At 40.8% G+C, this 14,771-nt stretch overlaps 1 protein-coding gene across 1 annotated transcript in view; it reads right to left on the bottom strand.

The window, feature by feature from the left end:
* Positions 1 to 14,771, bottom strand: part of znf106b (zinc finger protein 106b) — a 55,343-nt gene that overhangs the window by 13,290 nt on the left and 27,282 nt on the right. Inside the window, exons 8-12 of the mRNA XM_088325051.1 lie at positions 14,243 to 14,397; positions 11,327 to 11,387; positions 6,841 to 7,659; positions 4,178 to 4,489; positions 1,349 to 1,491 (exon numbers count right to left, since the gene is read on the bottom strand). Coding sequence (XP_088181177.1) covers positions 1,349 to 1,491; positions 4,178 to 4,489; positions 6,841 to 7,659; positions 11,327 to 11,387; positions 14,243 to 14,397 — 1,490 coding nt within the window. The remainder of the gene's footprint in view (positions 1 to 1,348; positions 1,492 to 4,177; positions 4,490 to 6,840; positions 7,660 to 11,326; positions 11,388 to 14,242; positions 14,398 to 14,771) is intronic.

The raw sequence follows: 14,771 nt of genomic DNA, 5'->3' as shown, positions 1-14,771 counted from the left end.
CTTGCAGCCGTAAATACCCAGTCTCATGATTAGATTCACCTGTGTATGTAGTCAGAGGTCAACAAGCTGACACACACACACACACACACACACACACACACACACACACACACACACACACACACACACACACACACACACACACACACACACACACACACACACACACACACACACACACACACACACACACACACACACGTTTTCCTGCGTCCCTGCGTCCTAGATGCATCATTTTTGCTGGGGACGCATTGTGTCAAATCAACGTGCGTCCCCAGGACGCAACGTTTTTGACACAAAATTGGCATTATTGCTCGATTACTTTTATTTTTAACAAAGATTTACCGCACTCCAAACTTTTCGTCAGGCAGATCCGCCATTGTTGTTTTGGTCACGCGGTTCGAGTTTTCGTCTGCACGCCGATCTCGGCAAATGAGATCTCGTTTGCTTCGAGATTATGTCATTGTTGAGGTGGTTGTCGTCGATTTAAGGTGAAAATCAGCACAAAATTTCTTCAGTGTCAGTAATAAGTCGAAACATAATGCCGAAAAGTGATAACAACAACAATAATTTCGGCACGAAAAAACGGCGGAGAAATTCTTCGGAAGATCGCTAGGAGAGCGCGAGAGGCTAGGAAAACACGTGTGTTGAAGCTCGACGAAAGAAAATAAACAAAATAATACTCCTAAGCAAGATAAGGACTTTTCTGCCAAAATTGACTTAATTTTATTCCTGGTTACGCTATGAGGAGGATGATAATGGATTGGACCTTGAGAAGGCATATGCAACTGTGGCGTGACAGCAAACCACGAAGAATATATGAACTGAAAAATCTTAAGTGATAACTGCTTTGTATTACCAATTAACTGTGATGTTTAAAACTGAATGAATATATAGATTTATTTTATATATTTGTCGCCGATTTACAATTTCAACCTCGATAACACAAAATTTTGGGGACCCATAGATTTTTGAGCATGCGCGCACGCACGCACGCACACGCGCGCACGCGCACACACACACACACACACACACACACACACACACACACACACACACACACACACACACACACACACACACACACACACACACACACACACACACACACACACACACACACACACACACACACACACACACACACACACACACACACACTTGCAAAAGGTTACAAATGTTTGTTTTATCTTTGTCCAACATAAATAATATAATTTTCTATTAACAAACAATTTAGAAAAAGTAGCAGGAAGCCACTGGGAAGCGAAAAAGAGCAACTTGACGCTAACCCGCGCCCTAGCTAAATGCTTGCTAAACCCTTGCGTATTTTGTGTGAGTGCCGTTGTACCGCCAGATCGTAAACGCGTGCTGTGTTGTCGCCTGAGCAGGTGTACAGGAAGCCTTTGTAGACTCGCAGGTCATTAACGGGGCCGGAATGCTTGGGGAAGAATCCCAAGGCCGGTCTGTCTTCCTTGCTTGGCTCGCCAGCTCCTGAAATCAGATCAAAGCGATATTATAGAGGGTTTGTACACCTGTTTCATGGCCAAAAACAGGTACTTTTTAAACACTTACAAAGCAATTTTTTTACTACAATTATGAAGAGAAATCCAGCGCCGCTCAAAAGAATGTGAGCCTAAACCTTAGTTTCAAACTTTAGCCCCAACCTCGTTTTAGAACTTTAAAGTCGGTTTAAAACCTTAATTTGCAGTTCAAACCAGAGTTTTACAGCCTACCTTAGGTGTAACCCAAGTCCTAACCCTGTTTCAAAATGTAAACCTAGCTCTAAACCTATTTTGGAACCCCACATTCAGTTAAGGAGCTCAAACCAGAGTCCCTAGCCATAACCTTGTTTGGAACTGTAACCCTAGCTTTTGACACCTTAGCTCCAACCCTATATAAGGACCCTACATTTTGTTTATTACCTTAACAAGGAGCCTAAACCTGAGTTTCTAAAACTTAGCTCCAATACCATTTCGGAACCATAAAAAAGTTTAAAACCCTGATTTGAAGCCCAAACCCTCAACACCTAACCTAAGAAACATAGAATAGAATAGAATAGAATTTACTTTTATTGTCATTCTTTGTAACAATGCACACAGGACGAAATGTCAATACACCTGACCCGTACAGTTAAACTGTAGCGAGCCGATGCAGCCGCAGCCAAACAGGGCACACATTTTAGTCATTAGGTGACCAAACCCCCCAATTCCAACCCTTAATGCTGAGCGCCAAGCAGGGAGGCAATGAGTACCAATGTTGTAAGCTTTAGGTATGACTCGGCCGAGGCTTGAACCAGCGACCTCCCAGTCTCAGAGCGGGCACCCTACCATCTAGGCTACCGAACTGACAAGAATTGAGCATTTACAAGCACTTCACTTAAAATTCAAGCACTTTTCAAATTTTGAAAACACATTAAAATTAAAGCATTTTCAAGGATTTCAAGAACCCGTTCAAACACTGAATACATACAGGACTGTCTCAGAAAATTAGAATATTGTGATAAGTTCTTTATTTTCTGTAATGCAATTAAAAAAACAAAAATGTCATACATTCTGGATTCATTACACATCAACTGAACTATTTCAAGCCTTTTATTATTTGAATATTGCTGATTTTGGCTTACAGCTGAAAAAAACTCAAAAATCCTATCTCGAAATATTAGAATACTTCCTCAGACCAAGTAAAAAAATAATTTTATAACAGCAAAACTAAATCAAACATTTGAAAATGTCCATTGATGCACTCAGTACTTGGTTGGGAATCCTTTTGCACGGATTACTGCATCAATCCGGCGTGGCATGGAGGCAATCAGCCTGTGGCATTGCTGAGGTGTTATTGATGCCCAGGATGCTTCAATAGCGGCCTTCAGCTCATTTGCATTTGTAGGTCTAGTGTCTTTCATCTTCTTCTTAACTATACCCCACAAATTCTCGATGGGGTTCAGGTCAGGGGAATTAGCAGGCCAATCAAGGACAGTGATGCCATGGTCAGTGCACCAGTTACTGGTGGTTTTGGCACTGTGGGCAGGTGCCAGATCATGCTGGAAAATGAAATCCTCATCTCCATAGAGCTTTTCAGCAGATGGAAGCATGTAGTGCTCTAAAATCTCTTGGTACACAGTTGCATTTACTCTGGACTTGATGAAACACAGTGGACCAACACCAGCAGCTGACATGGCTCCCCAAACCATTGCTGACTGTGGGAACTTCACACTGGATTTCAAGCAACTTGGATTTTGCTCCTCTCCAGCCTTTCTCCAGACTCTGGCGCCTTGACTTCCAAATGAAATGCAAAACTTGCTTTCGTCTGAAAAGAGGACTTTGGACCACTCTGCAACTGTCCAGTGCTTCTTCTCCATAGCCCAAGTCAGACGCTTCTTCCGTTGTCTTGAGTTCAGAAGTGGCTTGACCATGGGAATACGGCTATTGTAGCCCATTTCCCGGACACGTCTGTGAACTGTGGCTTTTGATATCTGGACTCCAGCTTCAGCCCACTGTCTTTGAAGCTCCCCCAAATTCTGGAAGCATCTCTTCTTCACAATTTTGTCAAGGCTGCGGTCATCTCTCTTGGTTGTGCAGCGTTTCCGGCCACATTTTTCCCTTCCAACAGACTTTTTGTGGATATGCTTTGAAACTGCACTCTGTGAACAGCCTGCTTTTTGAGAAATTTCTTTTTGTGTCTTACCCTCCATCAGGAGGGTATCAATGATGGTCCTCTGGACAGCAGTCAGATCAGCAGTCTTCCCCATACTTGTGATTTAGTTTACTGAACCAAGCTGAGTGTTTTTAAGGCTCAGGAAACTCTCGCAAGGTGTTTCGAGTTAATTAGATGATTCAGGTGATGAGTTGAATAGCCTACTTGTATACTTTTTCATGATATTCTAATATTTTGAGATAGGATTTTTGAGTTTTCTTAAGCTGTAAGCCAAATTCAGCAATATTAAAATGATAAAAGGCTTGAAATAGTTCAGTTGCTGTGTAATGAATCCAGAATGTATGACATTTTTGTTTTTTTAATTGCATTACAGAAAATAAAGAACTTTATCACAATATTCTAATTTTCTGAGACAGTCCTGTATACTCTGCACTGTGACACCAATATTTATACTGAAATTGATAAACACCAATGCAAAAATGTTTTTTTTTTTTTTTTTTTAGACAAGAGACCTGGTACCCACCCAGGGGAGGCGCGGCTTTCCGATCTAACGCAACAGGGCGTGGCTCCGCTTTTAAAGGTTTGCCCAAAGGTGTGCTTGAAGTCATGTTAACTCGTTCAGGAGGCCGTTCCAATAACCGTGACGCCTCCGAAGACGTATCCAGTGTATCCTCGTTCTCTGATTTGTCGATGTTGATGACTGCGGTGGGCGGTTCCAAAGGCGCATCCTCGTTCTCAGATTCATCAATGTTGATGATTACAGTTGGTGGCTCCAACAACACCAAGTCGGCGTTTTTGTTGTATTTGACGTCATCGGCTGATGCGCTTGGATCAACTTTAAAAGTATTCAAAAAGACCGATTTAGTTTAGGGGCAGACAATGTAGTTTTTTCTGTACAATCATGCAGATAAGCAAAACATTTCACGCACGAGGCGACTCCAGCAATCCGGTCTCAAAGATGAAGGATCTCATATCTACTAGAGCTGTGACGTCATCGAATAAACCCAAAGCTTTTAAAATGCTACATCCCATTGACACAAAATATGAGGCATCTCATAAACAGATGGCCATTGTAGTAAAGAGTGATTGACGCAGCTTTTCTGCTTGGAAAAATTGAAACTCTCTACCCTGTCACTGGGGGACTTGAGACTGTTCAGTCCGAGTTGCATGTTTTGACCTCCAAAAGCTACATGAGGCAAATTTACTTCAAAGTTCATACACTTTTTTCACGGTTGTTCAAGCACACTGAAGGCCAAATTTTGTAGTGCCTTCAAAGGAAGAAATCTGGTACCGATCAAAACAATGTTTTAATTTGTTGTCGACTTTGATGACTCAAATAAAGTCACTATCTTCCTGCTAGCACATACTTTGTGCTATTTTGAGTTGTTTTCTATATATGATCTCGGATCTTTTGGGCTGCTATGAATGGACATGAATTCTGCCATTCTGCTTAAAAAATGTAGCTACGTCACACTTTTTTACAAACATGGAAAGGGCTAAATAAGTGTTGGGTGATAATTGAGTTCAATACAAAACACCAAAAATCTAAGGACTGTATGCATCAAAATCAGAGAAATTAGACACATTTGGGCTGATTTCAATGATATTGAGAGTGCATAGTGCATTCAATATTTAAATCTTAGAGACTGCCTATCTTTTGCTTTTTATTTCTTTTTAATTTATATTTTTGCGTGTTTTTTAGACGATCCAAGTCTAAATTGGTTGAAATAGAATTGTAAACAGTTATTTTTTTGCATTTCATCATCTATTTATGGCAATGAAGAGTTAATATATTTCATATGTTTCATTTTATTGTTTTGCACTTTCAGGGATTTTGAGTTGACTATTAATCTTTTCAGTTTACATGCTTCCATTAGGTGATATTATTCGCAAGTATAATATCAGTTTTCATTGCTACGCAGATGACACTCATCTATATCTTCCGATGGAGGAATCTGCTGTGGAAATTTGGAGGCCTGCCTCACTGAGATAAAAGAATGGATTATAATTTATGCGTTTATTACCTTGTCTCGATTACTGTAATGTACTACTCTCCGGTCTCCCCAAGACCAAAATCAAGAGCCTTCGTACAAAATGCTGCAGCGAGGCTTTTAACTAAGACGAGAAAGTTTGATCACATTACCCCGATTTTAGCTAACCTCCATTGGCTCCCTGTTAGCTTAAGATGTGATTTTAAGGTTCTGTTGGTAGTATACAAAATCATGCATCTTTCAAATATAATATAATATAATCTCCCCCTAATGTTCCGGTCCGGAGCCTTCACTCTGAAAATGCTGGTCTACGAGGAATCCCCAACAGCCAAGAAGAGATCCTCAGGTTTGAGAGTGTTCTCTATTCGGGCCCCGGTACTGTGGAATGCTCTTCCCCATGAGATTCGTTCTGCAACCTCAGTGGAAATGTTTAAATCTAAGATTAAAACACACTTCTATTCTATAGAATAACCTATATTTTATGTTGACAATATCAAGGGATGATGTAATAATAGTCAGTAGTTTGCAATAGTCTTTGATCTGTGCAGCCCTTTTAGAGTCTTTGTGATTAAGGGGTATACAAATAAACATGACTTGTAGATTTGTGAAAATTCAAATTTATATTTAATTTGTTTTTCAGGGATCCCCTGTATGACATACAAAATTACCCATTTCTAAATGATTTGGTGCATAACATTCGATCATAATTGATTATACATTATAAAAAAAAATTCTTAGCGAGCCGAAAAAGCCACCTTACTAAATAGAGCTGTCCTCTTGGCTGCGACCAGTAGGGGGCGGTGATACTTCACATGACAACACCAAAATGACAAGCCACAAGAGCAGGTGTGTGTGCGTCATTTTTACTCACTTGTTTTTCCCCCCTTCATTTATTGCATGGTCTATAGTCAGACTACCAAGAAACATGGCAATGGCAACTATTTTGCGCATTTTCAAGAACTTCACCCATCAATCAAGCGTTTTCCTGACCTTGAAAAAACAACATTAAATCTCAGGGATTTTCAAAGAGTTCAAGCACCAGTACGAACCCTGCTTATGTGACGTCACAGCTCAGGATGTCAAAGACGAAACAGGCACTTTTAAAAAGCATTATCTTAAAAAACAATTGGAATACTGTATTATACAAAACCATTTACTATTTCCTCACACTGCATGTTTGCGAATCTGGGTATACCTTTAACGAGAAGATTCACATTGTTACCGCTAGCGACTTCTGCCAGGAAACATCTTTCCATAATCTCCTCCTTGACATTTTCCTTCATGATATTCTCCTCCGTGACGACAATGTTGTCTATTGAAAAGCTCTCGCCTTGCTCCTTCGTGTTAACTTGCTCCAATCGTTGGTCAGGAGCTGAAGTGGGAGGAGTCACAGTGGGCGTTGGCACCAGAGGCAAGGGCCCTGTCTGGACATCTGGACCTAGCTCTCTTGAAAGGGGCGGAATCAACAGTTCTTGTTTGATTCCTGCTGGCGTAGAAAAAGACGATGCAGGGAAGGCCACCAAAGTGGGGCTACACTGAATACCAGTGGGAGAGGCAAGGTGGCTAGTTGAAGGTCCAGGAGGAGGGGCTTGGGGGATTGGAGAAAAGCTAGGCAGAGGGGCTAGGTTAGGGGAGGAGCTAGGGGGAAAGTGTGAGTTAGGGGAGGTCAACATGGGAGGAGCCTCCAAGTTAAGAGAAGACTGAGTGGTAGGGGATAAGAGAATAGAGGAGGGCCCTGTGGGAGCAGTAGGGTTAGGGGAAGACCCAAGGGGAAGGGCTAGATTAGGGGAAGATCCATTGAAGGGGCCTACGAGGTTAGGGGAAGACCCGTTGTGAGAGGCTAGAAAATTAAACGAGGACCCTGTGGGAGGGGCTAGGACGCTAGGTGTAGGTCCAGTGCAAGGGGCTAGAAACTCAGGGCTGGATCTGGAAGTAAGACTCTGAACATGAACCGTAGAAGTTTCTGCTGAGCACATCGGAGCTTGCACCACTTTTGATATTCCCGAGTACTTTTCTAGAAAAGACAAGAACACAAAATCTATAAGAAGGACATATTTAACTAAATCAATGTCATACTGTAAATTTGTAAGTTTGCAAAAGCATTGATCCTGAGTGCCAAAACTTAAAAATACATTTTTATTATTTTATTTAAAAATAACTATTATACAGGGTTCGGCGCTGCTCATCGTTATTTATCAAACCTCTGGGAATGGTTTCAGTATGATAAATCACAATAAGATGGCAGGAGCGGCTTTGATCAGATCTTTGTCTACACATACAAGAGGCTACTTTCTATACCTAGGCAGTGAAAGTGTGTAAACGGCCCCATATGGTAAGTAGGCCTAGTGAAGCAGTGTGATGAGAGTCGCGAGGCATGGACAAATACTGGCAGTTAACTCTTGGTCTAAGTCCCATTGCCATGATCTGGTTAGAGAGGGATGACGTTCCATGCACGTCCACAGGAACGTGGTCGCCTAAGGTACAGTGATCGCCATGATGACCAAAATCGTGTGATCCGTCTACCAGAATCTTCGGGCGCTGAAAGGTTCTTGCAAAGTTCATGCATCAGTTCAGTGTTTTAAACTGTTATTTTGAAACTAAAGTGCCCTAGTTTGTACACTTTTTCATGGTCAAATTCAAGCACTATTTAAGCACTTTTAAATACTTTTTTTTTCTAGTTTTCCAGTTCCTTCAAACAAATCCAGCGCCGGTTAAAAGAACACTTTTGGGGTTTGTTGACTTTGATGACGAAAATAAAGTAGCTATCTTGCTGCTAGCACACACTTTGTGTTATTTTGAGCTGTCCCTATCGATGATTTTGTGTCAATGGGCTGGTATAAACTTCCATTCTGCTTTAACAATTCACGAGCAGCTTCAAAACGTCATACTTGTTTACAAACACAGAAAGTGTTCAATACGCGTTGGGTAATATTCAATTCAATACGGAATACAAAAAAAGTACTGTTCATATTAGAAGCTTAAAAATTTTGATTACATTGATTTTTCCAAAGCATAGCGCATTCCATCTTTTAACCAACTGCTGATCTTTTAGTTTTTGTTTTACTTATTTTAATTTATATTTTTGCGTGTTTTTCAGGGGATCTTTGGCTAAATTGGTTAAAATAGAATTGTGAATAGTTATTTGCATTTTTTTAACTTATTTATAGCACTAAAGGGTTAATATTTTTAATTGTTATTTTAGCGTTTTCAAAGATTTTGTGTGGTTGTTCAACTTTAAATCTGTTCAATGTGTTAAAAGTTAAAATTGTTTCATATGTTACGATTTTTTGTAGATCTCTGAATATTTTATTTATAATTCATGTGTTTTTCAGAACATATGAAATACCTAATTACTAAAAAAATTGGTTCATATTATTAATAATATATAATTGAAAAAAAATAACAAATCTGGGGAGCCGTTTGAGAGTCTAATGAGAAGCTCTTCTCAGTGAGCAGTTTTTTTAAAATAGAACTGTCCTCTTGGCTGCAACCAGCAGGGGGCAGTGACACTTCACATGACATCATCATATTGACAAGTCATTTTCACTTTAAAAAAAAGTTTTATTGCATGGTTTATAGAGTCAGACTGTCAAGAAACATGGCAACGGCAACAATTTCAAGCGTTTCACCCAAAATTCAAGGATATTCCTGACATTGAAAACACAAAATACAAGCATTTTCGAGGATTTCAAGCACCCGTACGAACCCTCAGTTCAGTGTTCTTGCAATACACAGGACTGTCTCAGAAAATTAGAATATTGTGATAAAGTTCTTTATTTTCTGTAATGCAATTAAAAAAACAAAAATGTCATACATTCTGGATTCATTACACATCAACTGAACTATTTCAAGCCTTTTATTATTTTAATATTGCTGAATTTGGCTTACAGCTTAAGAAAACTCAAAAATTCTATCTCAAAATATTAGAATATCATGAAAAAGTATACAAGTAGGCTATTCAACTAATCACCTGAATCATCTAATTAACTCGAAACACCTTGCGAGGGTTTCCTGAGCCTTAAAAACACTCAGCTTGGTTCAGTAAACTAAATCACAAGTATGGGGAAGACTGCTGATCTGACTGCTGTCCAGAGGACCATCATTGATACCCTCCATCAGGAGGGTAAGACACAAAAAGAAATTTCTCAAGAGCAGGCTGTTCACAGAGTGCAGTTTCAAAGCATATCCACAAAAAGTCTGTGGGAAGGGAAAAATGTGGCCGGAAACGCTGCACAACCAAGAGAGATGACCGCAGCCTTAACAAAATTGTGAAGAAGAGCCGCTTCCAGAATTTGGTGGAGCTTCAAAGACAGTGGGCTGAAGCTGGAGTCCAGGTATCAAAAGCCACAGTTCACAGACGTGTCCGGAAAATGGGCTACAATAGCCGTATTCCCATGGTCAAGCCACTTCTGAACTCAAGACAACGGAAGAAGCGTCTGACTTGGGCTATGGAGAAGAAGCACTGGACAGTTGCAGAGTGGTCCAAAGTACTCTTTTCAGACGAAAGCAAGTTTTGCATTTCATTTGGAAGTCAAGGCGCCAGAGTCTGGAGAAAGGCTGGAGAGGAGCAAAATCCAAGTTGCTTGAAATCCAGTGTGAAGTTCCCACAGTCAGCAATGGTTTGGGGAGCCATGTCAGCTGCTGGTGTTGGTCCACTGTGTTTCATCAAGTCCAGAGTAAATGCAACTGTGTACCAAGAGATTTTAGAGCACTACATGCTTCCATCTGCTGAAAAGCTCTATGGAGATGAGGATTTCATTTTCCAGCATGATCTGGCACCTGCCCACAGTGCCAAAACCACCAGTAACTGGTGCACTGACCATGGCATCACTGTCCTTGATTGGCCTGCTAATTCCCCTGACCTGAACCCCATCGAGAATTTGTGGGGTATAGTTAAGAAGAAGATGAAAGACACCAGACCTACAAATGCAAATGAGCTGAAGGCTGCTATCGAAGCATCCTGGGCATCAATAACACCTCAGCAATGCCACAGGCTGATTGCCTCCATGCCACGCCGGATTGATGCAGTAATCCGTGCAAAAGGATTCCCAACCAAGTACTGAGTGCATCAATGGACATTTTCAAATGTTTGATTTAGTTTTGCTGTTATAAAATTATTTTTTTACTTGGTCTGAGGAAGTATTCTAATATTTTGAGATAGGATTTTTGAGTTTTTTTCAGCTGTAAGCCAAAATCAGCAATATTCAAATAATAAAAGGCTTGAAATAGTTCAGTTGATGTGTAATGAATCCAGAATGTATGACATTTTTGTTTTTTTAATTGCATTACAGAAAATAAAGAACTTTATCACAATATTCTAATTTTCTGAGACAGTCCTGTACTGTTATTTTGCAACAAAAATGCCCTTGTGTTGTCCATGGAAATCGTTGTTTAGATATTGGACGTATCACAAATGCAAAAAAAGGACCCAAGTGAAAGTTCTGCTTGAAATGCATACTTTCACAAAAAGCCATTTTCTCAGAAGTTTTCTTGAAAACTGGCATTTTATTTCAAATGAAAGATGAGGGTTAAAGCGTTTTCTTGTTATGCCTATATGCTACAGAACTAATTTTTGTAAGACAACAAAAATGAGTCAAAATGGCAAAAAATTAGCTAGTTTGAGAGAAACGTTTGACATTGAATGAGATAAGACGCAAACTTCGCCGATTGTATCCAGGTACCTTGCATGTTCTGCAGGATCTCGATGCGCTTGGCTCTCAAACTGTCAACCTCTTTTGAGCACTGAAAAACAAACCGGGGAGAGAGAAAAAGAGTCTTTAATTGCCAGTATTACCATATCTTCCACACTATATGGTGCACCGGATTATAAGGCACACCCCCTAAAAAGTATTTTGTGATATATTTTTCATAAATGAAAAGCACTGGACTTAAAGGTGCATGGAACCAAAACTCAAGAGGAGCTAGGGTTTCCGTAGTGCAGTGGTTAGCCCATTAGCCTAACACGCGAAAGGTCCCCAGTTAAAGACCAGGTTGAAACATGTTAGCCTGGAGAGGGATGGGTGCCACCAGGCTGTACTTGCCCAAGACACGCCAACACAACCTACAGAGCAACCATTGATTAAAATAACTTATATCATCAACATAAATTAATATTATGACATCTTGTTTCACCACTAAAATTAATTCATTTATAAATGGTTACTGTGCTGCTGTCAAAGTTCAGCATTGTTTTCCCTTTTAGCAACAAACAATTAACATGTTAACCAAATAAGGGTGCTCTAGGACCACTATGTATGTTTTTCAAAGGCAGAACAGTGACCTCACACAAGCACAAATGATTGTGAACCAAACATGCAGAATAGAAAAGTATAAACAATTGGATAAAATCATCTGAAATAATTGAAATACAACTGTTAATTGAATGAAAGCCTAAAAAATACAATTGTTGCAATTAGCTTATACATGATAAGTTGTGTTTCAAGTCATGTTTATTTGTAAAAGCCTTAATTACAAAGTCTCAAAGGACTGCACTGGTTATTGCAAACTACAGACTATTATTACAGACTTATTACACCATCTCCTGATCTAAAACCTACATGAGGGTGAGGAAAAACTCAAAAACCTCAACATGAGGAAAATTAAGAAACCTTGAGAAGGGACCGCACATGTAGTAATCCCACTTCCAGGATGACCAGTCTGCAATGGATGTTGCAATAACAAATAATACACATATATTGTCAACAAAAAATATAGGTTAGACATATGGTATAGAGTAGAAGTGTGTTTTAAGCCTAGATTTAAACATTTCCACTGAGGTTGCAGAGAACCATTTTCGTTATCACAAACCTTGAACACACAACATTAAAATTCAAGCATTTTCAAGGAATTCAAGCACCCGTACAAATCCTGAATACATGTTTCTTAGGGGCCGGTCACACAGCCGTTTGCGGCTGAATCACGGCTAAAATTTTGCGTTTTTTTTTTGCCCGTGGTTGCCCGCGATGGAAAATGCGCAAAATTGGCCAACCCGCTGTTCATCGGTGGTATGCCCGCAAAACAGACGCCGGCGACTGTTCCGCTTCCTCATCGCGTCATTTCTGCGTCATTTTCTCGTGTGGACCACGGGTATAAAAGCTCCCGAGCCGGTGTTGTGCCCAAATCCGACTCCTACGCAACACCCCCACCCCCCGCGTGAACGCGCATTCTGCTGCAATCGCTTTTGTAGGAAGCGTGCATTGACGTTGGTGACTTTTTCATCCGCGTTAACAAACGCATTTTGTAGAATACGATCGCACTTTATTGTTTAAATAAACGCGTTATATAGACTAGGATCTCCCAATTGTTATAATTAGCTCGCTTTATTGTTTTAATAAGCGTTTTATATAGAATACGATCGCTTTTGTTGGAAGCGCAGCAGAATGCGCGTTCACGCGAGGGGGGGAGGATTTACCGTTCGATTACGTTCACAACAAAAACAAAGACGGAATGGTTTAAGTTGTATTACATTCCCAACAAATGCAAGATGAAGTGGTTTTGGTTATATGTTCGCCATTACATTCCCTAAAAGTGAGATAAAACGAGGTAAAAGTGGTTGTAGTAGCGAGGGGATGCAAATCTCGGCAGGGATGCATTTCTCGGATAACACCGGGCTGTAGAAATCATAACCGCTCGAGACACAGTCTCGTGAAGATCAAGATTTCAAGCTATGGCATCATTTTTATTTTATTATCTTGAAAAGAAATGTCAAAAAATAAAAATGGATTAAGACGAGGTCACTACGCTGACGGGGATCCATGTTCACCCTCTTGACGTCTCGAGCACAACTGACGTGTGCTCGGCAAATCACGCTGTATATACGCGGAGAAAGGCGTTTGACCGTCACACGCGTAACACGCTAATTTCACGTAATAACACCGCGATACAGGCGCAGAATATGCTATTACCATGCTCCACCCACGATTACCCGCTGAAATTTCCCGTCCTACCCATGTGTAACCACGCCCTGGCCGCGGCCAGAGCACGTCGTTCCGCGTCATTTCCGCGTCATTACCTCGTGTTGACCACGTGTGCGGCACGCGGTTTAACACGTGCTCAAACTTTTGAGCAGCTCAAAACTTTTTCGCGCAGCCAACCGCGTGTGAATTTCCGACCGCGAGTAAAGCACTGCTGTATCTCGTCTATATGGCGGTCTCAAAACGTCCAACAGCGCCCAACAGCGTCTGCTTCACGGCCAGAAATTTCGATACGCCCGTGAAAGGCTGTGTGACCGGGCCCTTAAGTTTTGAGCAGCGCAAAACTTTTTCGCGCTGCCACCCGCGCACGAATTTCCGACCGCGTGTTAAGCACTGCTGTATCTCGTCTGTATGGCGATCTCAAAGCGTCCAATAGCGTCCGCCTCACAGGCAGAAATTTCTGGCCGTGATTCAGCCGCAAATGTCTGTGTGACCGGCCCCTTAAGGACAGAACATTTACCATATGCAGTATCATTCTAACTATGCATTTCCAATTTGATCATAGTATTTTCCAGTATATAGGCGGACATGTTTGTAAGGCGTTCTTTTCAACCCTTGTATTTTTTTTAGGTGTGCCTAATAGTCCGTAAAGTATGGTACACTTTGGGTTATTGCCATGGTTACCTGCTGCTTCATCAACATCAGTCTTTGTACTTGGGTGTAGGCCGCCTGTAAGTCGTTGCGGGCCAGGACCAGAGACTTGTCCAAATTCTGCAGCGACTGACTCAGTTCTTCCTCCCGGAGCGATACCTTCAAAAGCGTATCCATTGGGTCCTTGTCTTTAAAAAGAGATACAATACCTCGTTATAACTTTTCTTCACGTTAATTGTTTTTTTTTTGCAGTAAGCAAAATAAAGTCTTAAACACATGTTACTTTGAAATATCCCAATACTTGTACCATGTAATTCTCATAGCAATACAGACGCTCCCCTACTAACGAAAAACGCTAGATACGAACATTTTTTGGGGATGTCAAACTTGCGGCCAGTCTTGCCATAAGTTAGATTTTGTATTGTGTGCACCTTTTTCAGAGTACGGGACAGTACTGTAGTGCTTCTTTCCACCGCTACCGGCTTGTAGCACTGTGAGAGGTCACCCAGCATCCATCCTGCTCGTATGTAAACATTCTATACTGTATTTCCATTAGTTTTTT

This window comes from Urocampus carinirostris, chromosome 20 (assembly GCF_059441175.1).
Source record: "Urocampus carinirostris isolate Australia breed hairy pipefish chromosome 20, RoL_Ucar_1.0, whole genome shotgun sequence".
NCBI classification, from domain to species: Eukaryota; Metazoa; Chordata; class Actinopteri; order Syngnathiformes; family Syngnathidae; genus Urocampus; species Urocampus carinirostris.
The sequence above is the reverse complement of the archived record's forward strand: the minus strand, read 5'-3'. Positions and strand labels throughout refer to the sequence as shown.